Source organism: Apiospora aurea (assembly GCF_038362705.1).
Source record: "Apiospora aurea strain CBS 24483 chromosome Unknown utg000004l_segment0_segment0, whole genome shotgun sequence".
Lineage (NCBI taxonomy): Eukaryota > Fungi > Ascomycota > Sordariomycetes > Amphisphaeriales > Apiosporaceae > Apiospora > Apiospora aurea.
In genome coordinates this window covers 4473964-4497695 of record NW_027117391.1, presented here as the reverse complement: position 1 = coordinate 4497695, position 23732 = coordinate 4473964, and the positions used below count along the sequence as shown (strand labels likewise).

General features: G+C 54.7%; 7 protein-coding genes across 7 annotated transcripts; 4 read left to right on the top strand and 3 right to left on the bottom strand.

Annotated features, from left to right (window-relative positions):
* Nucleotides 1–165: 165 nt before the first annotated feature.
* PG986_006153 (uncharacterized protein) lies at nt 166–4036 on the top strand (the record flags this gene model as incomplete). Its single annotated transcript, XM_066842375.1, has 4 exons — nt 166–324; nt 382–544; nt 586–3226; nt 3289–4036. 4 exons carry the CDS (start codon nt 166–168, stop codon nt 4034–4036), a joined length of 3711 nt encoding a protein of 1236 aa, XP_066702237.1.
* A 3468-nt stretch (nt 4037–7504) lies between these two features.
* On the top strand, nt 7505–8407 carry PG986_006152 (uncharacterized protein; the record flags this gene model as incomplete). The annotated part of the gene is made up of 1 exon (XM_066842374.1): nt 7505–8407. The coding sequence occupies one exon, from the start codon at nt 7505–7507 to the stop codon at nt 8405–8407; it is 903 nt and encodes a 300-aa protein (XP_066702236.1).
* A 1266-nt stretch (nt 8408–9673) lies between these two features.
* On the bottom strand, nt 9674–10562 carry PG986_006151 (RNA polymerase; the record flags this gene model as incomplete). Its single annotated transcript, XM_066842373.1, has 3 exons — nt 9674–10199; nt 10289–10371; nt 10464–10562. The coding sequence occupies 3 exons, from the start codon at nt 10560–10562 to the stop codon at nt 9674–9676; spliced, it is 708 nt and encodes a 235-aa protein (XP_066702235.1).
* A 1304-nt stretch (nt 10563–11866) lies between these two features.
* PG986_006150 (uncharacterized protein) lies at nt 11867–13379 on the top strand (the record flags this gene model as incomplete). Its single annotated transcript, XM_066842372.1, has 2 exons — nt 11867–13162; nt 13224–13379. 2 exons carry the CDS (start codon nt 11867–11869, stop codon nt 13377–13379), a joined length of 1452 nt encoding a protein of 483 aa, XP_066702234.1.
* A 1487-nt stretch (nt 13380–14866) lies between these two features.
* PG986_006149 (uncharacterized protein) lies at nt 14867–15640 on the bottom strand (the record flags this gene model as incomplete). The annotated part of the gene is made up of 2 exons (XM_066842371.1): nt 14867–15401; nt 15471–15640. 2 exons carry the CDS (start codon nt 15638–15640, stop codon nt 14867–14869), a joined length of 705 nt encoding a protein of 234 aa, XP_066702233.1.
* A 2056-nt stretch (nt 15641–17696) lies between these two features.
* On the top strand, nt 17697–19535 carry PG986_006148 (GTP-binding protein Obg; the record flags this gene model as incomplete). The annotated part of the gene is made up of 1 exon (XM_066842370.1): nt 17697–19535. The coding sequence occupies one exon, from the start codon at nt 17697–17699 to the stop codon at nt 19533–19535; it is 1839 nt and encodes a 612-aa protein (XP_066702232.1).
* Nucleotides 19536–20013: 478 nt separating this feature from the next.
* Nucleotides 20014–22798, bottom strand: PG986_006147 (WD repeat containing protein 36; the record flags this gene model as incomplete). The annotated part of the gene is made up of 2 exons (XM_066842369.1): nt 20014–22689; nt 22778–22798. 2 exons carry the CDS (start codon nt 22796–22798, stop codon nt 20014–20016), a joined length of 2697 nt encoding a protein of 898 aa, XP_066702231.1.
* Nucleotides 22799–23732: the final 934 nt, after the last annotated feature.

Here is a 23732-nt window from a genome sequence, read left to right as displayed (position 1 = left end):
GACCGTTGCCCCATACCTTTGGTCCACTGCGTTGACCAGCTGGCTACTGCGCGTAGGCTGATGCAGCCCTCCCACCTAATCCTATGAAGTAGCTACGAGATCGCAGCGTCACCACACCGCCTCGTATTTCTGATATTCAAATGATCATTTGGAAGGCCGGTAGCCATGGACGCGACTGACACCGATCGGGATGTCTGGGTTCAGCGGAACTCGGCAGACCTGATCGCAGAATTTGACCGCTCGTTGGTTCCGTTCTTGCGGCAGAGAGATGGCCAACTACGGCGAAGAGTTCGAGCAAAGGAAATTGCCAGGTTGGTAGATCGTGTAAGCGCTCCAAGGCCCAACCCCGGCTTGCCACATTCACTAATGACAGAAAACCAGGTGCTGGACCCTTTCCAGGAGCTTCCGCAGCTGCTTGACCCTCATCTCTCCAAATTTCTTCCTATCTTGGCTGAAGCCTACTTGGAACTGCTCCAAGATCACAGGAAGTCAAGAGGACTGTCCACCCGTACTGAGCTCCTAACCCCCATGCCAAACGCTATATGTAGGCTCATATACACCTTTTGTAAAATTCGCGGGGAAAAGGTGGTTGTGAGGTTTCTCAATGTCGAGACGAGGTATCTCGAGCTTCTCCTTTTGCCCTCGAGGAATCTGAAAAGGAAAGAGAGGAAACCCAAGACCCTGCATCGAGCGAATCGTGGACCTGGCACGAAAGATACGTGGTTTTACTCTGGCTCTCGCAGCTGTTCTTTGCTCCCTTCGACCTTTCAACTATCTCATCTGGCGATTTCGATGATTCCGAGCGGCCAGTACTGCCGGGCCTCGAATGGCCAGAGCAGATACCAGGTATCACACTTAGGGTCATCCCGCTCGGTCTGAAGTACCTTGCATCACCGGGAAAGGAGAGAGATGGCGCAAAAACCCTTCTCATACGCCTGGCCATGCGGAGAGATATGCAAGAGGCCGGCATTCTCAAAGCGCTTGTGCACTGGGCTCTCTATACACTGCGACCACAAGCGGAAGGGCCTGCAGATACGCCCTATTATTACATAGGAAGTCTCAGTTTCCTTGCCGGCGTACTGCAGGCGGCAGCTGACACTTCCACGCTGAATTCACTCTTGAGCCCGATCTACTATGCGGTCAATGGGGTTTCATCCGAAGACAATCCCACATTTGACATGATCAAGGGCTCCGCACTGGCAAGGAAGATGATGATCAAGGTGATCAGGAGTGTCACCACTTTGGCACTACGAAAAGCAGACCAGACCATGGCGGACACGGAGATGGTCGAGAGTTCCATTGGCTATCTGCTTGAACACTTGGCAGATAACGACACTCCTGTCAGACTTGCTGCTAGCAAAGCACTTAGCGTTATCACACTGAAGCTTGAACCAGACATGGCTCTTCAAGTCGTCGAGGCCGTCCTAGAGTCCTTGAACAGAAATGTCCTATGGGTCAAAAGCCAGTCGAACCCCCCTGGGCCACGGACTCGAGACCTTACCTCCGTCGACCCTTTGGAATGGCACGGTCTGATGCTGACACTATCCCACCTTCTGTACCGGCGTTCGCCTCCACCTGAAATCCTTGCAGATATTGTCCAGGCTCTAGTCCTGGGCCTCGCCTTCGAAAAGCGGGGTATATCGGGTGCCTCTGTCGGTACCAATGTCCGCGATGCCGCCTGCTTTGGAATATGGGCTCTAGCTAGACGATACAGCACCGCTGAATTGCTGCAAGTTCCAGTGAAATCCACTGTCGTGGCTGAGGCTCATCCCGCCTCGGCATCAACCCTGCAGCTCCTGGCTACCGAGTTGGTCGTCTCCGCATCTCTGGATCCTGCAGGAAACATAAGAAGAGGCTCGTCTGCTGCCCTCCAGGAGCTTATTGGAAGGCACCCAGACACAGTCGTGGAAGGAATCTCGATCGTGCAGACTGTTGATTATCACGCTGTTGCATTGCGCTCCAGGGCTATTGACGAGGTTGCCTCCAACGCTACCAAACTGTCTCCTCAATATGGCGTGGCCCTAATGGATGGTCTGATTGGATGGAGGGGCGTTGGAGATATGTATGCTGCTTCGCGAAGGGTCGCTGCCGCTTCATTTGGTGCCCTCAGTGCAGAAATAGCACGCAATTCGTCCGAGCCCATGGGCCAAATTACAACCTTTGCTGAACTCCTTGCGGCTAAGGTAGATTTGCTCCAGAAGCGACAGAGTGAGGAACGGCATGGTCTCATCCTCACCTTGGCTGCGGCGTTCAACGCCATTCCTGGCTTAATTGGCCAGACTGGAAACGACAACGGTTGGGACTTGCTGCCGCTAAAGCAATTCAGGACTTATCTGGAAACCATGCTGAATGGCTTCAAGGAAAACGCCTACAGGAAGCCCGAGCTAATTGCAGAAGCACTCGGAAAGCTCGTTGTGTCTTCGTACCCTATCCTTCTTGCATGCCTCAATAGTGGTTCTGAAGGAAGTATCCTTGCAAGGCCGGATCACCTAGTATCTGGCGCGACGATCTTGTCGGCAGAGAAATCAGCATTGCTACAAACGTCTCTGCAAATGGTAGACGAATCCAGGAAAGATGCTCAGCCTGAGTGGGATGGGCTGACTGCCCTTATGCTTGAAACGGTCGACATATGGCTGAACATGCATGATCTGGAGGTGGTGAGCTCCTCGGCGCAAGCTGCTTTGATCTTACTGCTCCTTTGCGCGCAACCTCAAAGGAACCACATACTCCAGACTTGGTGTGACAAAGTTCGGGTTTCTGTTACATCCCGCGATAAGCATGGTGACGGGTTCTACAGAGCGCTTTCCGGATCATACCGTATGATCGCGGCCTCATTCGACACTTCGGCTGCACTCGACCAGGTCACGTTGGCAATCTCGCATAGATGGTCGTCAGATTCCATGATCGAAGCCCATGTTGCAATACTCCAGAGTCTCATAGGGCAAGACCTGTTGCGGGTCAAAGCATCTAGCTTTATCCCCATCATACGACAGGGGCTCGATGACTATACCACCACTGCTCGTGGAGACATCGGCTCCCATGTGCGACTAGAAGCGATCAAAGCCACCAAAACATTGTGGGAACAAATTGTAGACGATCATGACCCCAATGGCCTCCATGGAAGCATTGCGAGTTTATTGCCTAGCATGCTCAGACTGGCCGCCGAAAAGCTGGATCGAGTTCGTATTGAAGCGCAGGCTGCAGTAGCATTGATTCTGTCGCCAAGGTGTGTACGCCGGTGTTCCTTTGACAATGAATTAATTGGTTAGGATGCTGACAATGCTGTAGTTCCTCTCTAACTTTCAGTAACTTGTCCTTTTCTTCTAAAGAGTACTTCCAGTACCTTTTGACACTGGATAGGCCAGATGGCTTCCGGAAAGGGGTCGCTGATCACTGGCCAACGAGCGATATGGATTGCCTGCCTACGATGCTGGCAGGGTTGGTGACTTCAGCGGATACTGGGAATGAGGAGCTCGTCATTGCCAGCCGTGCTGCAGTCGCCAGTTTTTGCGATGAATCACCCGAGAATCTGTCCAAGATCGTCGGAGCGCTGCTCCAGAACCTCAAGGCTCACCAAGGTCAGGATAGAGTGATTGTGCCGGCGCTCGAGCTTACGGCATTTCTCTTCAGTGTCGGCGCACTGCACCGAAGCCAAGACATCAACTTGCGCCAGCTCTGCCTGCTTACGCAGAAGGCAGGCTACAAGACAGGGAACGTCCGCAAGATTGAGGCTTGCATCAAAGTGTACGGGGGTGTTGCCGCCGCTGATCAGCAAGCCAACAATGACACAATATCGCCCGAGCTGAGGTCGAAGCGAGCGGAGGGCATCGCCGAAGCGCGGCGGAGATTGGGGGCGTTATTGCTGCACCCGTGGCCGCATGTCAGGGCCCTCGTGATCGACGAGCTTTGGGGATTATCCTCGCTGGAGGAGCAGGCGTCCGATAGTAGCATGGCATCCAAGCTCCTCGGTGTTGATTGGGGCAGGGCTGAGAAAGCGTTAGTCAAGAAGGTTGTGGGGGAACTGGGGCTTGACTAATGGTTTGAGACGACGTCCCGCCAGAATGGTTGGAACGCAGATCTGGCGAGGAGCTAGCCAACATGGGGAGGTGACCAAGAACAGTAGAAGTATGTAGCCTGCTGGCCTTGTAACGGCCGTGGAATAACGCGCCGCCATCCCATGCCTCTTAAACGACGGTCGTATTTGCTGTTCCCCGTATAGAATGGACAACAACTGCCGTATACTATACTTGACGTATCGAGTTCAACAATGGTACCATGGACGGGTTCTCTCTGAACCAACTGCCCTCTCAATGTTGGGGGAGGGGGTTGCGGCGCTGTACAGATGCAATAAACCTCTCCAACCATGGTCACATGCCTATTCGGCTGCACACCCTGGCTCTGGAGCCCATCCGACTTTCCCCCCAAGTGCGAGGTGGCCACCCTCTTTTCCTCCCCAGTCCCGTCTTCTCGGTATCGTCTACCCAATCCAGGCTAGTGGGCAGTTTGCCAATACATTTTGCCATTGGACGACGTCGGGTTCCAATCAAACCACTGACCTGGAACCGTTGCACTGCACGAAATCCCATGCGGCCTGTCCTTATCAACATGGCCGGCGGCGCGGCGCAGCGACTTACTACCTACCTACTTACGAGAATGACATGTAGGTAATGCCACCTCAACACACCACGTACAAATTGCGAATGTTTGGTGCGCGCGCGTGTGTGTAGTACAACATCGATTCTATCTAGCATCCATCCATCCCACCCCACGCCGGAAGCGTAGGTAGGTGTCCAACTTGGAGGGTGGTGGTGGTGCATCCCCTCACCATACACAGATCAATCACCTTAGGCCTGATCTCTGTTACTTACTGTTCGGGAAGCTCCCTAAATATAATGTTAAAGGAATCCTACCACGGTGCCTACTTGTACCAATGTACGTGATAACTACGTGTACATGGCTGTCGGAGGGTGGGGCTAGTCTCGAGTAAAAGAAAGTACCTGACTGCATGCCGACGGCAGATCGTGGCTTCTGTGGCGGCGATGTACCAGGCTGTCTGTCTGGCGTCAATGGCTACTTAGATCCAATCAATGCAATTTTTCTTTTCTTTTCTTTTCTTTTCTTTTCTTTTTCGGCTCTGGTTTGGCGGTGGAAGAAGCAAGCACCGCCTTGATCTGGGTACGGACGACGGGTGGGACTAGGGCGGTGCTGGCATCCATCGCTCTCAGATCTATGTACAAGCACGTCTCTCCCCTGCTGTCCGATACGAATTACGAAGTCGGTCCTCCCTGACATGCAAGGACCTCTCTCTTATCTTGCGTGTAGCCAAGATGTCAGCACCGGGGTACAATACCTGTCTCAAGCCATGAGGCAACCCGGCTCTACATGCCACTTGGTGGCGTACTTGGTAACGACCACATGTACTTACTTACACAGCCGCTACCAACAAGCAGCCGAAAACGACACGACCCGGTAGGCAGGTCTCAGAACGGCCCGTATCTCAGCTCCAGCACGCTAACATGAAAGCTCTTTTGCTTTTGTACACCGGGCGCATTCCAAGAGAGGTTACCGTACTGTGATACCGGTACTAATTCCCAACCCTCTGGTCCGATTGATGAGACGGATGGAGTGACTGTGCTCACCAGTGAGGACTGTCAGTTGTACCCAATACAAGCTTAACCCGAAGGGCTGGGCTGGTGCTAATCAAACCACCGCCAGATCTCCCACCAGTGGCGCATCAGTCTCGTCGCAGGACGCTCGCTACGTGCACACGTATGCACTGGAGGCTGGCCCTGCTTCGCGGAACAGCATCCAGTAAAACAAAACTGCAGTACCCATGCAGACCATGTCCAATGGATAGGTACAGTATGTACCACCAACCTGCCTACATACCTACCTGGAGTACCCTTGGCAGCCCGTTGCGCTCCACTTGACAGGGCCTTGAGGGCCTCCGAGCAAGGGCAAGGGTGAAGAGGAAGCGAGCCTGTAGCCAACCACCAGCCTCTCCAGATCATGTTTAGGTTCGTTGCACAAGCCCGAACGATACCGCTCATCACTCTTGACTGTCTGGCACACATCCCCAAGGAAACCCTGCATTCGGTTATCAGCCCAGTGAGAGTGGCCAGCTCCGAAATGCCCATCTGGGACTGCGGCGCCAAACGGGCTGGTCGCCTGCCTCTTTGCTGTGACGGAATGGTTGCTACATGCTATGTATTCTATTATTACCTGCTGGCCCGCCCTACCCTTTTGCTCGACCACACCGAGCGAGCTACCTCTCTCAATTGCCAGGACTCGATACTCGACACCTTTGATGCAAATCTCCTTGTTATTCTTGGACGACACGATCCGTTGGCGCATTGCAAACTTGTCTAAGCTGTCGACCTGATACGATGTCCAATTCACCGTCTCCAGCGTCATCACACCATCGAATTTTCAAGAATCCGGGCTGCCCATGTTACGAATTCCATCGAGACCTTGGCCATTAGCAGGTCACAGACCACCAAAACGTCATAAGGCCCCTTCTCCCCGGATTTTGCCATTGCGACCAGTGGCACCACTACACGACGACCACTTTCTTTGTCTACCTTTTCCGGGGGTGACCTGTCTTCCCGGGACGGCTTGAACCTGCACATAACTCGTGGGCTGCATTCGGCGGGCACTGGAGCGCCTGTAGGCGTTTTTCCCTCCCCGCTCGTCCCCTCTACGGAGGTTGACGGGCGTGGTGTTAAAGTCGGATATAGAGACACGGAAGCACAATGGCTCTATATTCCTCGCCACCGCCCTTGCACAGCTTCAACCAGGACAAGCCGACACTGTTAGTGTGCTGGTGGATAACGCTGCTTTGCGCAACCATTATCTTCCTCCGGGTGGCCGGTCGGTTCATACGCTCGGAGAAGCTATTCGCAGAGGACCGGACTGCAGCACTGGCGTTGATCCCATTGTTTTTGCGCATGGGATGCGTCCACGTCATCCTCATTTACGGCACCAATAATACGCAATTACCGTCCGGCTTGAGCGAAGAAGAGATCCAAAGAAGAAGTGTAGGCAGCGGCTTGGTCCTGGCGAGTCGGACCTTATATGCGGCCACGTATGTCAAATCTTCCTTTATCCATCGCATCAGTAACATCAGGGTACTGCAGTATATTGTAGATCCATTGAGCTCAAATTATCCAGGCGCGATTACTGACTTCGGAGTTTCTGACTTCAGGTTATGGATTTTGAAGAGCGCCATCCTGGATTTCTTCAAAAGATTGACCAGCACTAGCTGGAAACGGTCCCATGAGATCATTCTGCTATCCATCAGATGCTCCTTGTGCGCGACGTTCGTTGCTGTTCTAATATCTGACCTTACGGAGTGCCGTCCATTTCGCCAGTATTATCAAGTGCTGCCAGATCCTGGTGGCCAATGTCGGCAAGGTTACGCCCAATTACTAACTATGGCGACCTGCAACATGCTCACCGATTTATTCCTGGTCTTTTTCCGGTCTCGATTATTATACGGAGCCACATGAAGTTCAAACGCAAGGTACAGCTCGTGCTGCTGTTTTCTTTGAGCTTGGGTGTTGTGGGTGTCACGCTATATAGGATACCGCACGTTGTGTGGCAGCACGGAAACCAACAGACTCGCTCCCTTCTTGCATCAGTCGAGATCCTGATGGCAACGACAGCCGCCAATGCCTTGGTATTAGGGTCGTTTGTTCGGGACCGTGGAGTCAAAAAGAACAGATTCAGGTATGGCTCGGTCGTAGCAGAGTCTATCGAAGGCTCTGCACTTTCAGGGAGAAGGCCAACCGTCATCAATCGACATTGGGGGAGCGACGAAGGCCTAGTGAGAGACCTGGGCCTTCGGGTCGACCGCGAATTGCGACACGCGGTCAGTCCTGGGACGCAGAGCGACGGGCCACAGTACACGCCTGCTCCCATTGCCAAGATGCCCGACGACATGAGGAACTGGAATTTCCCCCAACGACGGAGAAGTAATGCAGAGCGCAGTGACGACTCCCTGCTCCCGAGTAGCCAGTGGAGTCCCTCCAGGAGCAACTCCAGTGCCACACCCCGCCGGGTATCCTTCTTCGATGTTGGCGGACTACTGGAGGAGCAGGAACACAGTGTTCGAGATAGCTTCAACTCGAGTCTTGACCCGCTATCTCCAACCCGCAGTTTACCATCTCCTACTAGACCTGCGACAGCCACAGGTTTCCGACGTGGCTCCCAAGCACTCTTGCAGGACCTAAGTGGCCTCTTAACTCCATTTGGATCAAGAGCGACAAGGTCGGATTCGGGAAGCCCACCTACAATTTCAGGAACCGAGCTCGAGACAATACCGCAACATCCTCGCGAGTCTGCGTACAACCCAGCCGATACCCGCCACCAACACGAGCTGGTGGATGTGGGCGGTTTACTAAAGTAGACTCGGCCGATGACACTACTTCCGACTTAATAAGAACGGGCAAGGCTGACCATGACCAACCCGTTATATCATAACCCCAACCTAAAATACACCCTGACGAGGAAGACTCCAGGCACCTGTACCACCAACAATGCCCGCGGAGCTCTGGACATGGCGAGCCTAAGCAAATCTTGGACGGCAACGCGGATCTTGATCAGGATGGCCAATAGATCAAGGAAATTGGGCCACGGCGTATGTTCTTTTGGAGTCCTGGGGAGTTCACGATGCATTCTTCTCTTTTCTTTTTGTTGTCGTAACTTTCTACAAAGGCGGTTGCATGTACGAGGCTGCGATTTTCTCATGACTGTATGGCTGGAACGAACACATGAACTGTTTTTATATACCCGCTCCATAAGGATGAGCGAGATTCCCTCCTGGCTGACGGAGTCAGTAAGGCTGGCGAATAACCCCCGTGCTTTTTTTTTTTTTTTTTAAATTCTTTTTTGTCGTCGTCGTTACTGGTTCTGTATTCAGCGCCTGCAACGTTCTGGACACGATCTGCAATACTTAGTTATTATACCCCCTGAGACGTTGCGTCCACTCTAGATTTACAAAGTTTATAAGATGGCTAGAGCAGACAGACAGGAATGGAAAACTTTCAAACATATCATCAATGGACCTGCCGAGTCTATACTGGATGGGCCCTGGTGTGTTAGATGTGTATATACTTAATTCGTCCGGAGTAGCCCTGTCATCCGAAGGGCTGGACAGCCGACCTTGGGTAGGAATACTCCGATCTCGAGGCCATTAAGATTACTCTACGTACTATTAAGACTGGATGAACAGTACGAAGTGTAGCTAGCTACACCAACCTTAACTGGACGTCTCTTCTGGGTGTAAACGGACGGCTTTAGAGCATGGCCCCGGAGCCGCACTAGAACAATGATGATCCACGCCACGAGGACCACCGGGTCACTTCATGCGCATCCTCCATCAAGGGACTTCACACACCCCTTACACAAAAAGGGGCCGTTCGCCAGTGGCCCGGCTCTCTTGCGCAGACAGACTTGGTCAAATGCAAATAAATGCATTTGCATCGGTAGTTATTAAGCAACTACTCCGTATCTTGAGAAGTACACCTTTCTTGGGAATCCGTGAAACGCCAACCCAAACCAAGTAAAGCAGCAACCATGCTCGTGAGACGCCAATTATGAAGTCAACTTTGTCCATTCTAGCCAGACTTTTCTTTATCTTCTTCGTCCTTTCTCTCTCCCTCTTTTCTCCTGTTTATACACACAACCGGTAACTGGCATATCGGCCGGCCGTCTCACTCTTTCGGATGATCTTGACGACCTGCCCGCGCTTCATGCCGAGGTACTTGGCGACGGGGTCGCGGACGAGGATACGGGGCAGCTGGGTTTCCTTGAGGCGGTAGCGCTTGAGCAGGGCGGCCTTCTCCTCGCGGCTGAGGATGACGTGGCGGGGGACGAGGTCGTGGTGGGTGATGTTGATGAGCAGGTCGTCCTCGAGGAACCACTCGATGGCGGTCCAATGGGCGAACTTGGCAATCTCCTTCTTGGCCGAGGCGGAGACGGCGACGTTGCTGACGAGGACGCCGGCGGCGTAGTTGTGCTCGGCGCAGAACTTGCCGAACTTGCGCATCTGCTCCGCGCCCAGCGTGGACTCGTCCAGGAACTCGATCCAGATGGTGCCGCAGTCCGAGCCCGGGCTGGGGTCGTTGGGCGTGGCGGGCTTCTGGAATTTCCGCATCATGTCGTCGCTCGGGCGCGCGGAGAACTTGAGCAGGCTGCGGCTGTTGGCGGGGGAGGGGAGATTCGTTAGCTATGAAAGCCGCCTTCTGGGTCAAGGATGCATGGTGTCGTAAGTAAATGGCTTTCTTACTTAACAGTGCCCTCATTGGATATGTATCTATCCCGAAATCTGTCCAAAGGCAAGTTTACTTCCTCTGGGGTGAGTTCGTAGCCCTGTATGAAGGCAATGGTGTTAGCCAAGCGCGACGCAACCGGAGTCAAATATCAGATTGCGTTGCGAAATCTGACGGGCAAAAGGGACGTACTCTATCGGCGGCCATCTCGTGAACGGTCCTCCATGCTCTCCAGGTTCGAACGATGGAGCGCTCGTTGGCTTCGCGGTTGGCGTCTTCCTGGTCGGCCATTCTGGATTAATGGATATATACGGCGGGTCGGAGGGGTGCGGGCGTGACGGCTCGAGATGAAGGAGCAACAGTTGTCGCCGACGAGGTGGGTGGTGGCTGCTGTGGTTTGAAAGACGGGCTGGGCTGGCAGGCTTCTGGAATGGAGATGCTATCAGCCTCGCATCAAAGAAAAATTGTCGAGCGAGTCGCTGCAGGGACCGAGAGCACCGACTTTTGGCTTCTTACTAATAGCTTCTGGACAGCAGCCAGCGCGCCAATCAGAGGCGAGGGAGCTCGAGGCGGGTACTCTAACTCCAACTCCAGAGCCCGGTTGCAGGGGTCTTCAGGAAAAACCGAACCCCACTACCAAATTGCTGGCAACCTACCTAACCTAGGACTCTAGGTTAGACTTCTTCAACCTCCCGCTCTCGACAATGCATAGCTACAGAATAACGGTCGACCAAACAGAATGACCTGCTTATTACGCTTCTTCTGTGTATCAATCCCAAGGTATATCTGTTGAATTGTGCTGTCCGGGTGTTCTACAAGGGTTTGGGCATGTCAAAATGCACACCCGCACCTGCTGATCCTAGACCTGGCTAGTCATACAATCAACCCTCGGTGCTGTACCTGCCACATTCAACCGCCAGAGCCTGGACTCACTGTACCTCGAGCGCCAGTCCCAGGTACCCAGCCCGCCGAGGCTTCTAGCAGGTACTTACTGACTTACCTCCCTACTACCCATGTACAGACTGATAGGCAGGCCACCGTAGAAAACCTCCCTCGAGCGCAATTGGACGAGTCGAAATTTTAGAGACAGGCCACTTTTTTTTTCCCTCACTCTCTTTCCCCTTATGTATTCAGTGAACCTAGTCTACCTGATGGACCCTTGAACTGGCCTGGCCTGGACTGCTATTGCTTTTCAAGGGACCTACCGACCGACCGACCTTCCGACAGCCAGCCAGCCAGCCAGCCAGAGACAGGACAGCCAAGCAAGCAGGCAAGTGAGGGAAAGCTGTGCTTGTTGTAGTCTGGCCTTTCTCCTGCCGCTGCCGTGCCGCTATCCTTCCCTTCCACCTCGTGGCCCTCCCTCTTTTCCTCGCAGAAAAGCGCATGTGCTGTGAATATTCCAGGGAGCACCTGCTTTTCTTTCATATTCACCATTGCCCGGTCTTTTGTTGGCATCATTCGATTGATCGTCAACTGCCCTCGCTCCTCTTTTTCCTCTATAAGAGTTACCCCGACCTTTTCTTATAGGTTGCCCTCCCATCCCACACCACCTTCTTTGTCGATTTTTGACTTTATTTGGTACCAACTTACTCACAATGGCTGAAGTCGCTGCTGCCCCCGCTGCCACCAATGTGGACAAGAAGAAGCCCGAGAAGCCCGATGTCGACCTCTTCAATGAGCGCCTGGCCAAGGCCGAGAAGGAGCACAAGGCCGTCATGGACAAGTACAATGCCATCAAAGCCAAGGTCGAGATCGCCGTCCCCAACAAGAACAAGGACTCCCAGTCCCCCACCCAGAAGCGCCGCGCCGAGCTCATTGCCCAGCTCCAAGAGATCCGCAGCAAGCAGGGTGTTGGCAAGAACGCTCGCAACACCAAGATGGACCAGCTGAAGCGCCTCGACGAGCAGATGCGCTCTCGCATCGCCGAGCAGAAGGCCGCTCGCGGCAAGGTCAACTTCAAGAGCGCCGAGGACCTCGACCGCGAGATCGAGCGTCTCGACAAGCAGGTCAACGGCGGCATGATGAAGCTGGTCGACGAGAAGAAGGCCCTGACCGAGATCTCCAACCTGCGCAAGCAGCGCAAGAACTTTGCCCAGTTCGACAACTCCCAGAAGGGCATTGACGAGCTCAAGGCCAAGATTAAGGAGATCAAGGACAGCATGGACGACCCCGAGGCCCGCGCCCTCAGCGAGGAGTACACCAAGCTCCAGACCGAGCTGGACGGAATCAAGGCCGAGCAGGACGAGGCCTTCAAGAACCTCAACGCCCTGCGCGACGAGCGCACCAAGCTCCACGCCGAGCAGCAGGAGAAGTGGACTGCCGTCAAGCAGCTCAAGGACGAGTTCCATGCTGCCAAGCGCGCCCATGCCGAGTACGAGCGCGAAGCCCGCAACCGTGCCCGTGAGCGACAGCGTACTGAGCGTGAGAAGTACGAGAAGGAGAAGAAGATGGAGCGTGCCCAGAAGATGCTGGCTGAAGCCAGCGAGCCTGCCTACCTCGACGAGATACGCCGAGCTAACAGCCTGCTGCACTTCTTCGACCCCTCGTCTGCACCCGCCGAGAAGGATCCTCTTCTGGCCAACAAGGGCCTGGCTGCCGAGGCTGCTCGCAAGGTCGACGATTCTGGCCTGAAGGGCATGAAGGTCGTCTCCAAGAAGACTGACGAGGAGTACATGCCCGCCGTCAAGAAGGGCAAGAAGAACAAGAAGAGCGAGAAGCCCGCACCCGAGAAGAAGTCTGGTGCTTTCAACTGCCCGCCTTCCGTCATCGAGGACTGCTCTTTCATGGGAATTGAGCCCCCTATGAGCGCAGCCGAAATCCCCGAAGTTACCAAGCAGGTCAAGGAGAAGCTTGACAACTGGAAGTCTGACCAGAAGGCCCAGACCCAACGTGTGAGTACCCTCAGTTAGGAAGAATTTACTAGTATAACATTACTAACGAAACTGTTTGCAGAACGTCGAGAAGGCCAAGAAGGAGATCGAGAAGCTCGAGGCCGATGAGGCTGCTGAGAAGACCAACGGTGCCAACGGCGATAAGAAGGCCGACGACAAGGTTGAGGTTGTCGCATCGGATCTGAAGGAGACCTCCTTGGAGGACAAGAAGGAATAGGCTTCTGACAAGTCTTTTGATGAGTTCTCCGAGGCGGCCGCCACCTTAGGCTCGGAACCGGACAACTGTTCAGTTGACTCTGAATTCTCCAGTCTTCCTCCCCTAACCACCTCGATTTCCACCATATCTACAGTCTCCGCTTCAACCATAGCGTAACTATACCTACCTAACCTTTCTTGCATTGTATTCGGACTGGAGCATGGAAGCGTCGGGCTTTTCAGGCCCTCCAAAAAGTTCACAAGCCTTCTTCTACTTGCATCTCTTCTGTATCTCCTCTTTGGCATCCTTCCTGGCATGACCTCACTCCCCATGTTAAGTTGATCACACGACCGAGAACGAGAAGAGGACGACGGTATTAGGGGGAAACAAAAATTAGCATCCATGACTACTGGAGGCTATATAATAACCTATAGGGCGGGCGAATATACGAAATATGAATAAGCTGTGTGTTTTCAAAGGCGTGCCTTCGCTTGCTTAAATGCCGAAAGCTCAAAAAGATCGTGATGTGATTGATGGTATTAGCCTGAAGGCGCTCATCTCAACCTTGTAAGGCGTATTTCTTTGTTGTTCTGTAGCCAGGGGCCATATTTGATACCGATGGGTTTAGGAGCCTCATGGAACTTTAATGCGTTATTGTATCCTTCACTGCACTCAAATAACTCCTTGCCCCTGATCAATTGGTCCGGTCCACAGGGGCAAAGCCCACGAGAGACACGGTCACGCGTTCAAAAACTGCACAGTACTGCTGCGGTGATGGATTTCCAACTGATTTGACATGTTCTGCTCTATGTATCCCTTGCTATCGAAAGCCTTTCAATTTACCTACGGTATGCCATGGCAGCCAGTTCCCTTTCCAAATTGCGGCTGGACCTTTCCATGTCTTCAAAGTACCGCCTAGTCATTCCCGAGCCATGTCAAACCAGAGTCGTCTCGATGCATCCACCCCTCAGTACAAGACCATGTCCAGGCAAACCCATCAATAGAATAAAGAGCCAATGACCAACTCCAGGAACTCCAGGTAGGTAGGTCCAAGAATGAAAAGGGCCATGTGATGATATGAAATAAGGGCATGAACCCGGGCCAGGAAAGAGGAAGAAGAAAGACAAATCAAGTAATGAGTCTAGAAAACACGATTCGCTATGAATGGTAAATGATAAAAGCGCCATCACTTGCTGCTCAAGCCTGTCGCTATGCTGAGAAAGAGAGGGGGCTGGAATGGTCTGCCCGGCATTCAAAGTCGTCCGTCTGGTTGAAAACTGAATTGGTGAAACTCATTATTGTCATTTTTCTTTTCGTAAACGTCATGTCCTGGGCATGGCTTGGTTTTTGTAGTACACAGGTGAAAATGATGCTGTCCCTCCTTCATGGACGTGGGGGGCTCGTTGCCTGTTTTCAAGGTCCTGGCTGAAGGCAAGAGATCAGGTCAAACGGTCGCATAGGCATTGATACGACGGTCATGTTGGAGGCAAGAAGCTTCAAAGCCGGTCTCATTGATAGTCGTAATATGTCGAAGGAGGTGGTGGCCGGAACATCCGCCTGGCCGGGGGAGGAACGGAGGCTCCCATCGGAGGTCCTGGCGTTCTTCGGTGGACCATGGGTGGCGGAGGGGTCCTCGAAGGTAGGGGCGCATGACGCGGGGGAGGTTGGCTGTCGAAGCTCTCATTCGCTATAGCTCCTTGGCCAGCCCTGCGACTGGCCTTGCGTGAACCATTCAAGGCACTCAAGGGAGGGTCCTTCACGGCCCCCTCTTCGTCTGCCGGTAGGGTCAACTCGACCAGGCTATAGAAGTACTCGAGCACCTCGGGATACCGTTGCACGCTGGACTGCCAATCCTCGTCGATTCCTCTTTTCAGAGCGGCCTGGGCGTTGGCGATTTCGGTAGGGTGAGGCGGCGCGTGGTAGTAGTGGTAGGCATGGGCTGTAAGTCGCTCCAGGTGGGCCGTGTGGGCTTGTTTCCGGCGTTCCGTGAGCAAGCGGAAGTATTCAAGAATATAGTCTTGGGCGTGCCCTCGGACCCAGGTACTAATATCCCGTCAGTTATAGGCACGACATGGGCAGCCGGCCCTGGCCGGGACGGGGGGCTTTTCTGACCGTATATCATTGTATATGGACTGCATCATGCGAGACTCGGCCTGGCGGACAGCCACCTCTAGTCCCTTGGCCTCACAGTCACATTGTAGGGATGCTGGCGCATGACATATGGCACAATCCGGATCCATCTTGATGACGGACTTGCGGTGTTTAAAACCCCTAGTATACATCTTAGCTAAGGAAAGCCGGCGGCGGCGGCGGTGGCGGAGGGTTGAGTTCCAGAAAGGCGGCGGATAGCATGGAGTGTGTAGGCATGTGTGTACATGTAACTATTGTACAAGAATAGCTTCTCTAGCTGACCCCACAAAGGGTCTCATGGGCACGAGGGGAGGGGGAAGGGAAGGGAAAGGAAGGGGAAGAAGACAAAGAAAAGACGTGGCATGGCAACTGACCTGACTTATGATAATGAAGGCCGAGCTACAGCAACGCCAGCGACAGCAGAGGGAAAGAGACGCAGTAGCAGCAGACGGCGTGGGAGGAGCCAGATGAGAGGAAGTGGACGAGGACGAGGACAACAAATTGGCTAAGAGACGCAGCACCCATGCAGCAAGTACATAACAGACCGCCCTCGTGGGCGTGACGTTGGTGGCCGGAGCAGCAAATGAGGGCGGAAGCGAGAGCTCTTTGGTCCGATACGGCTGTATCATGTAGTGACCTGGTGGTTCAGCCTGCACCTCAGCAGTGTGGGGAGTCGGGAGGGGGAGAGGAGGGCAGCACTGGGCAGTACAGTACTGGGCAGGTAGGGGCGAACAGAGGCTCGACAGTTGGTTGCGTGCCCGAGAGACGAGAGACGCGAGACGAGAGACAAGACGAGGGAGACAGGCCGTGTTAGTGGAAGAGACAATCGGTGGATCGGCCTGAGGTGTCTGGATTATTGCGGAACGGGAGTCGTGAGAGGCTGGGAAACAGCTTGTCCTGCAGATGAAGCTGCACCGAGGTCCCACTAGAAGCCAATTGATGGACCGGGAATAGGCCCAGAGAGGCTCTTGTTGTAGGGAGTCCAGGAGAGCGAGCACTCGAGGAGGGAAGGAAGCGCGTGTGTGCGTGTGGGCGTGTGTGCCCAGCGAGCGAGGCCTGATGCGTTTTCCCTTCTGGTTGCAATCTGATGTTGATGCTGCTACTGCTGCTGCTTGCTGCTGCGTTGCGTTGCTTTTTTTAGCGAGCGAGCCGGCAGGACAAGACAAAAGCTTGCCGAGATACTCCACGTCTGGCCACCAGGAGCAGATAGAACAGCTGTCGTGGCTCGAATCGAGGGGGGCAGTGTTAGTATGCAATGTGGAAGGGCAACCCAATCCCAACGTGCATGATCCGCCCGATATTACCCCACGAACGAACCAGTCAGGGACGCATGTACCAAGCCGAACTTGGGCCCCGACAGTATCAATGATGGATCGATCACGAGAGGAGAAGGAGACGATGTACGCAGTCGGCGGGCTCCACAGGCAAGAGCTTTCTTAACCGGAGAGAGAAGGAGAAAGAGCAGATGGAGAAACAGAGAGAGAGAGAGAGAGAGAGAGAGAGAGAGAGAGAGAGAGAGAGAGACTGTCTCTCTAAGTATCCTTCTCAAGAGGAACGTACAGAGAGACGGAGACAGACTGAGAGACAGACGGACAGACGGACGAAAGAAAGAAGAGGCCTACGAAACTAGGAGGCTCCGTAAGTTTGCATAGGCTGGGCCGGCCACATGGGGCGTCAGTAATGGCAGCAACTTCACCGCCTCTCGAGGCCTGCCCGGTCTGACCCAAAGGGACCGTTGATAGGGCCAAAAGAGGCCGAACAGCACCATGGGAAAGTGGCCAGCGAGATGGGAAACAGAGCCCACTGATTGACTGCAACAAAGAGGCTACCTGTATATATAAACATATACTGTTGCGGATGTAGCTCGCATCTCTCATCCGACTTCTGGCGGATCTGACAGAAATATCGGCCGGCCGCTATGATTTGTTTGCGCAGAGGCCAAACAAAGCCAAAGACTCGAGATGCCCCAAACGAGGGGCATCCCTCCCTGCCCACTAATCGAGGCCCGCGCCCCGCTTTCTTCATGCGGGCAGATATGCAGAAAGCCGAGCCTTCTATCTTATCAGGGAATTTTCTCTCCGGCGCGATGGCGGTATCCAGGCTGTCCTAACTAGATCCTAGAGCTCGGCTTGGGGCTGGGATGTAGTATTGTAGCGCCTTAGGAGAGTCAATGGTGCTAGATTCATAGGCTCGTCACACACTTTCACGATGCCTCCGCGCTGCTCTTCCAGCGCCGGGCTGTTCCTCCCCTTCCTGTACCCTTCGCTTTGCCGCCCCGCAGGTGCTCGCTTACACCGCGCGGCCAAGGCCAGCATCACCACATATTCGTCGGCCTCCGACACGGCTGCCAGCGAAGCCAGCGAAACCGTCGAGCCCTCAGCCTCCAGCGACGAGATCCCCATATCGCGCCTCAACCCATCGCCGGACGACTATGCCCTCTCCTCATTCGCTGACAAGGCGCGCGTCACCGTCTTCGCCGGAGGCGGTGGCCATGGCTGCATCTCCTTTCTTCGCGAAGCCTTCATGGACAACGGGCCCGCCAATGGTGGCGATGGCGGACATGGAGGCAATGTGTATGTGCAGGCGGTGCATGGCGAGACCTCGCTGCATAAGCTAGCGCGCCGGCGCATCCTCCGGGCGGGCAGGGGCAAGACCGGCCAGGGCTCGAACAAAGCAGGACAGAGAGGCGACGACTACGTGATCCAGGTCCCTGTGGGCACCATCATCCGAGAGATAGGCCGCGTCGACCCCATGGTCGAGGAGTCGATAGCGTGGCGGGCCGCCCGCGAGAAGGAACGAGAGTTCGAGCGCAAGTTCCGCGAAGCAGAGCGGAATGCCGTCGCTGAGGGAGAGGACCCGGAAGCCGCCACGGCTTCCATGGAAGCGCCCGAGAACCCCAACCTGCACAAGTTCGTTCTCTACCCGGGCATCACGAACGTGGAGCGCCGGAACCTGACCCTGCCACGGCTGCCTCGTCGGGACCGGCTATACCATCAACCCCCGGGCCCATCCACCTCGACCTCTCCACGGCCACTCCGAGGCCGATCCTCCTCGCCGCAGGCGGCATCGGCGGGCTTGGAAACCCGCACTTTGTGTCCAAGGAACGCCCGAAACCCCTTTTCGCCATCAGAGGCGAGCGCGCTGTCAGCATGCAGATCGAGTTCGAACTCAAGCTCCTCGCCGACGTGGGCCTCGTCGGCCTGCCGAATGCGGGAAAGTCCACGCTCCTCCGCGCCCTCACCAACAGCCGCGCGCGCGTCGGCAACTGGGCCCTTCACCACGCTGCAGCCCAACATCGGCACCGTGGTCCTGGACTCGAACAAGGGCCGCCGCCTATACACGCCGCCGGCGCCCAAGCGCCCGCAGCCGCACGCCGTCATCAACGACGCCCGGTACGGCAACGTGGTCATCAGCCAGCACGCGCAGATCGGCGCGGGGGCCCCGCCCCGGACGCGCTTCACCGTGGCCGACATCCCGGGCCTCATCGAGGGCGCGCACCTGGACCGCGGGCTCGGCACCGAGTTCCTGCGCCACGTCGAGCGCGCCGGCGTCCTCGCCTTCGTCGTCGACCTCGCCAAGGGCGACGCCGTCGACGCCCTCAAGGCCCTCTGGCGCGAGGTCGGCCTCTACGCCCGCATGCGCGAGGAGGAGCGCCAGGAGCGCGAGGTCGGCGGCCGCATCGACTGGGACGGCGACGCCGGCGTCGGCTCCATGGGCTATGGCGGCGGCGGTGGCGCTGGTTCCCATCCTCAGACGACGATGATGTCCGAGTACTACCCCCAGATGCCCGAGACCAACGAGGGCGGCCTGCACATTGCTGCGAAGCCTTGGTTTGTCGTCGCGACCAAGGGCGATCTGCCCGATACCCAGGACAACTTCCAGAGGCTCAAGTCGTATCTCGACGACGTCACGGACGGCAAGGAGGTGCACCCCAGCGGTGTGGAGGGTGCCTGGACGCAGGACTGCGCCGCGATCCCCGTCAGCGCCATCAATGGACACGGGGTGGATCGAATCGTGCACTGGACATTGGGGCTGTTGGATGAATAGCCTCGGGGCATGTACGTTTGTACATTTGCATGATGTATTATATAGCATTGGAAGAACTGTGTACACATATCGCATAGACCAGACGAGCGTTACTATACAGTGACGTTAATACCAATTTCGCCCCTGCCCTACTGGCATTGTTTACATATGTAATCTTCCGGTCGTTTTAATGTCTAAATTCATTTTCCTGTATTGATAAAACTCCCCAAAACTACACATTCTAATGGCTATCAGTATGCTGGCAATGCTCTACACGATTTCTTGGACAAGATAGGGTTGTCGGAAGAATCCGTGGTCTCTTTTGCGTCTTCGGCAGCAAAATCATTCGCGTGTAATAGTTGCAAGTCGGATCATGTGTAGTTGTTACTATACATGAGAACAGCGAGATGATAACCAGGCGCGTGATCACGGGTAAGGAAGTAAGTATATAGCCATGCTTGCCCTACCTGAGACGAGCTGGGAACACGAGAGAGCCCGCCTATTGGGCCGCCGCGGGTTCCGTCGCGCCGTTGGTGTCCTCGACCTTGATCGCTTTGTCATTAGACGGGGCGGCAACATCGGCTTCGGCAGCGGTGGTATCCTTAGTTTCCTCCACCTTCACCTCGGGAGTCTCAACGGCTTCGGTCTTGGTCTCTTCGCTGGCCTTCTTGTCTGCATCCTTCTTGGCGGCATCCTTCAGGGTCTGGTTGATGACCGGAGTTGTGTCATTAAACAGACGCAGAAGCATCGCGGCGCGATCCTCTTTGGGAAGCATGAGGTTCAGCGACTGGAAGCTCTTCCAGAGAGGCAGCACCATGCGCTCCTTCCAGTCCGCATCTGACCCGTCGGGCTCGACACGTAGGACGCAGCATCCCATGCTAATGTCTCGTGCTCGCTCTCCAATCTCACCCAGCTTGGACCACTCACCCTCGGCGAACCTGGGGAACATCTCCTTCAACAGCTTGTGGAATGTCTCCTTCTTGGTAAGACGGATGACGCGGTCCGAACCTACGTAGCCCGCAACAATAGGCATACCCTCGGACTGGATGCGCCAACGGCATACCTCGGCAGATGGTGCATCTTGCTTCATGAACATCTTCACACCGGCATGGACAAACTTGACGCCGCGGCCCTCATTCTGAACCAGAATGTCCCTCACAAGAGCGCTTGTGTAATAGATTGCCTTTGCAGGCTCACCAGCCGTGTTCCTGACCATGTATCTACCGTCGGGGAAGCGAGGTGAGAGGTTGTAGAAGGTCTTGATGTTCTGGATCACCTCATGTTCGGGCGAGAGGTACTTGTAGGGCTCTTCATACGAACCATCTGCGTTTCTTCGACGCTCTGGTGCCTGCGCTTGCGGTTTGGGGGTATCAGTAGTAGGTGTCGCAGTTTCCGTCTTCACCTCCGACTCTGTCTCCGTCTTCACATCTGCCTCTGTTTTCATCTCTGTGTCTGTCTCAGCATTCACCTCCGTAGCCGGAGCTTCGGATGTGGGCTCTGCTAGTGCTTCTACAGGGGCGTCCTCCATGACGACTTCGGTCTGGGTCTCAGGAGGCGCTGGGCTCGCCGTCTTGGCCTTCTTGATGTCTGGCTTCTCTTCAGATTCGTCTTCAATTTGTCGTTTGGTCCCGCTGGTCGGCAAGACATCTGTGGGCTCGCCCTCCGCGGCCTTCTCCTCTTCCACGGCCAACTTGGCAGCCACCTCCTCTTTAGCTTCCTGGGCATTGCTGGTCGTCGCCTTGACTTCGGGCTTGACTTGTGGCGCCTCAGGTCTAACCTTCAGATCGGCCTTCTTCTCCAGTACAGTAATAAAGAAACCTCCAGTATCCTGCTGGTGAGCGTAGACACGCATGCAGCGGTCCAGAGGCAGGCCAGAGCAATCACTGGTGTCGGCTCGTGGGAACATTGTCTCGGCCAATTTGCTAGGAGGTAGCCCGTCCTCTTTGGTCAGCATGTGCTGCTGGACTTCCTCCCAGCTGTTCCAAATTTTGCCATCCTTGTCAATGATCTTCCACTGGAACATGCCGGGGTTGCGCTTAAGGCCTGGCAGCCGTTCACTACAGTCAATGATGTCGACCTTATCGGGGCCGCCGCAGCGCTCGATAGCCGACACAATGACAGCCTCGTTCTCAACGGGGTTCATACTGCATGTAGAATACACCACTCTGCCACCGACCTTAAGCATTTGCAGGGCACGAACCAGAATTCGTGTCTGCGTAGAATGAAGACCAAGCGCACCTCCCGGGCCCCAATCATTCCACAGGTTGGCATTTTTTCTTAGGGTGCCATCTCCAGAGCAGGGAACGTCAGCCAAGATCCGATCAAATCTCAGATACTGTTGGTTTGGTTGCGAGGGTTCCTTGGGAAGTTTGATAGCAGGGAAAAGAGTGGCATCGTGGTTCGTCACGAGCAGATTCGGGGAGGACAACCGCTTGAGCTGATGGACCAACATGTGGCTGCGCTTGTAGTCGGCATCATTTGCAATAAGCAACCCGGTGGCTCTTCCGTCGTCTCCAGAGTCGATGTCTAGGTCGGCGCCCTCCTCGGCCTTAACATCGGTGTTGTTCTCTTCCATGGCACCCATGGCCTTGCGAATGCGGGCTTCCTCTCCCACGTGCAGCATCTCCAAAAGCTGAGCAGCCTTGCTACCGGGAGCAGCACACATGTCGAGGACTGTCATACCAGGAGACAAGTCCATCAGCAGGGGCGGAATCATACTGACTATCTCCTGTCTGCTGATGTTGCCGACCTGGGTCTCGGAAACGAGGAACTTCTGGAAGGCGGCGAAAGGAGGGAACTTTCGAATGACGTGCTTCGGGGTGTTCATCGAGTAGGCGAGGTGATCGGGGTACCAGGTAACCGGCTGGGGAGCCTGGACGGGCTGGCCATCGTAGCGCTCGATCTTGACAATCTCCGGGACATATCTTTCCTCGAGCAATCTTCTCACGGCGAGGGCGTGACCCTTGGAACCACAGAAGCGGAAAGAGTTGGGCAGTTCGGTCCTCAAGGCCTCCCAGAAGGCCTTTCGCTCCTCCTCGTCTTCAATCGGAATAGTGGCATCGTAGTAGCGCTGGAGCTTCTCGTTCTCCTTGACGACCTCGGGGAACGAGACGTACGCGACGCGACCGCCAGTGTTGCCTCCACCGCCGCCGCGGTTACCACCTTTGCGGCCACCCTATGATGATGCCATGTTAGATCGTTTGTTCATGCAGATTATTGCTGGTGATGCAGTCGGGCCGTCAAGTATTGGAATCAGCACTTACTCTGAAATTCCTGCGACCCATTTTCAATGTTATTGGAGTCGGCGCAAGAGGTGTAAATGATGGTGTTCAGGATGCAGGTGGAAGCTCCAAAAAATTTAGCTAACGTCGCCCATTATCGTCTTATCAATTGAATGTTTTGCTATGCGACAGCCCCTCGCCGATAAATGATTACGGCTCAGTACCCCACTTGCCCGCCTAGGGGCCCCTCTACAGCGCCTAAGACGAGGGGCCTCAACCTCCAACAATTGAATTGAATTGATATGGTGTCTACATCCATCATCTCAGCCAATTGACTTACATCTAGCCCAAGTTATAGGTCGGTCAGTAGTGGCCAGTCCTGTTATGTCGTTGTATGCATGAGTAAGTAAGTGCTCTTCTTCCGACTGCGCGCAGTCTACGGAATAGTCGCATATCTGCTGTGGCTTGGGCAAGAGCTGGCTTTCATGATCTGACATGCGAGGCCTCCTTCCACGGCATCGTGATCGCAAACCACCTGCAACTCCCATATATTTCATTGAAAGAATTTCCCGATTTCTTTTTTTATCCCGTGGTGGGGTGGTCGTGGGCGTTGTGAGGCCATATCAAATATTCCCTAGCAACAGGGAATGAGAGGCTGGTGAATTGCAACTCACCGAAAGGGCCGCCATCATGTGCATACCCTCACACAAGGATGTAAATTATCCTCAATCTCTTTATATCCTGGCCCTTGGTGTTTCCAATGGCTTTGTAAAAGCCTTGATTTCGTGCGTGCATATCCATGTATATACTGAAATCACATCTCATGTCTTGAGAACGGTAGGTAAAGCAACCAAGGTGCGAAAGGTCGAAGGTGTATGCATTCATCTCGAGGAGCGGGAGCCATACGCAAGAGATATCATGCGGGTGGTCAGCACCCAAAAAGCCACCCTGCAACCTATTCAGTTTCGGTAAGTTGCCCTCCTGGATTAGCCAGGGC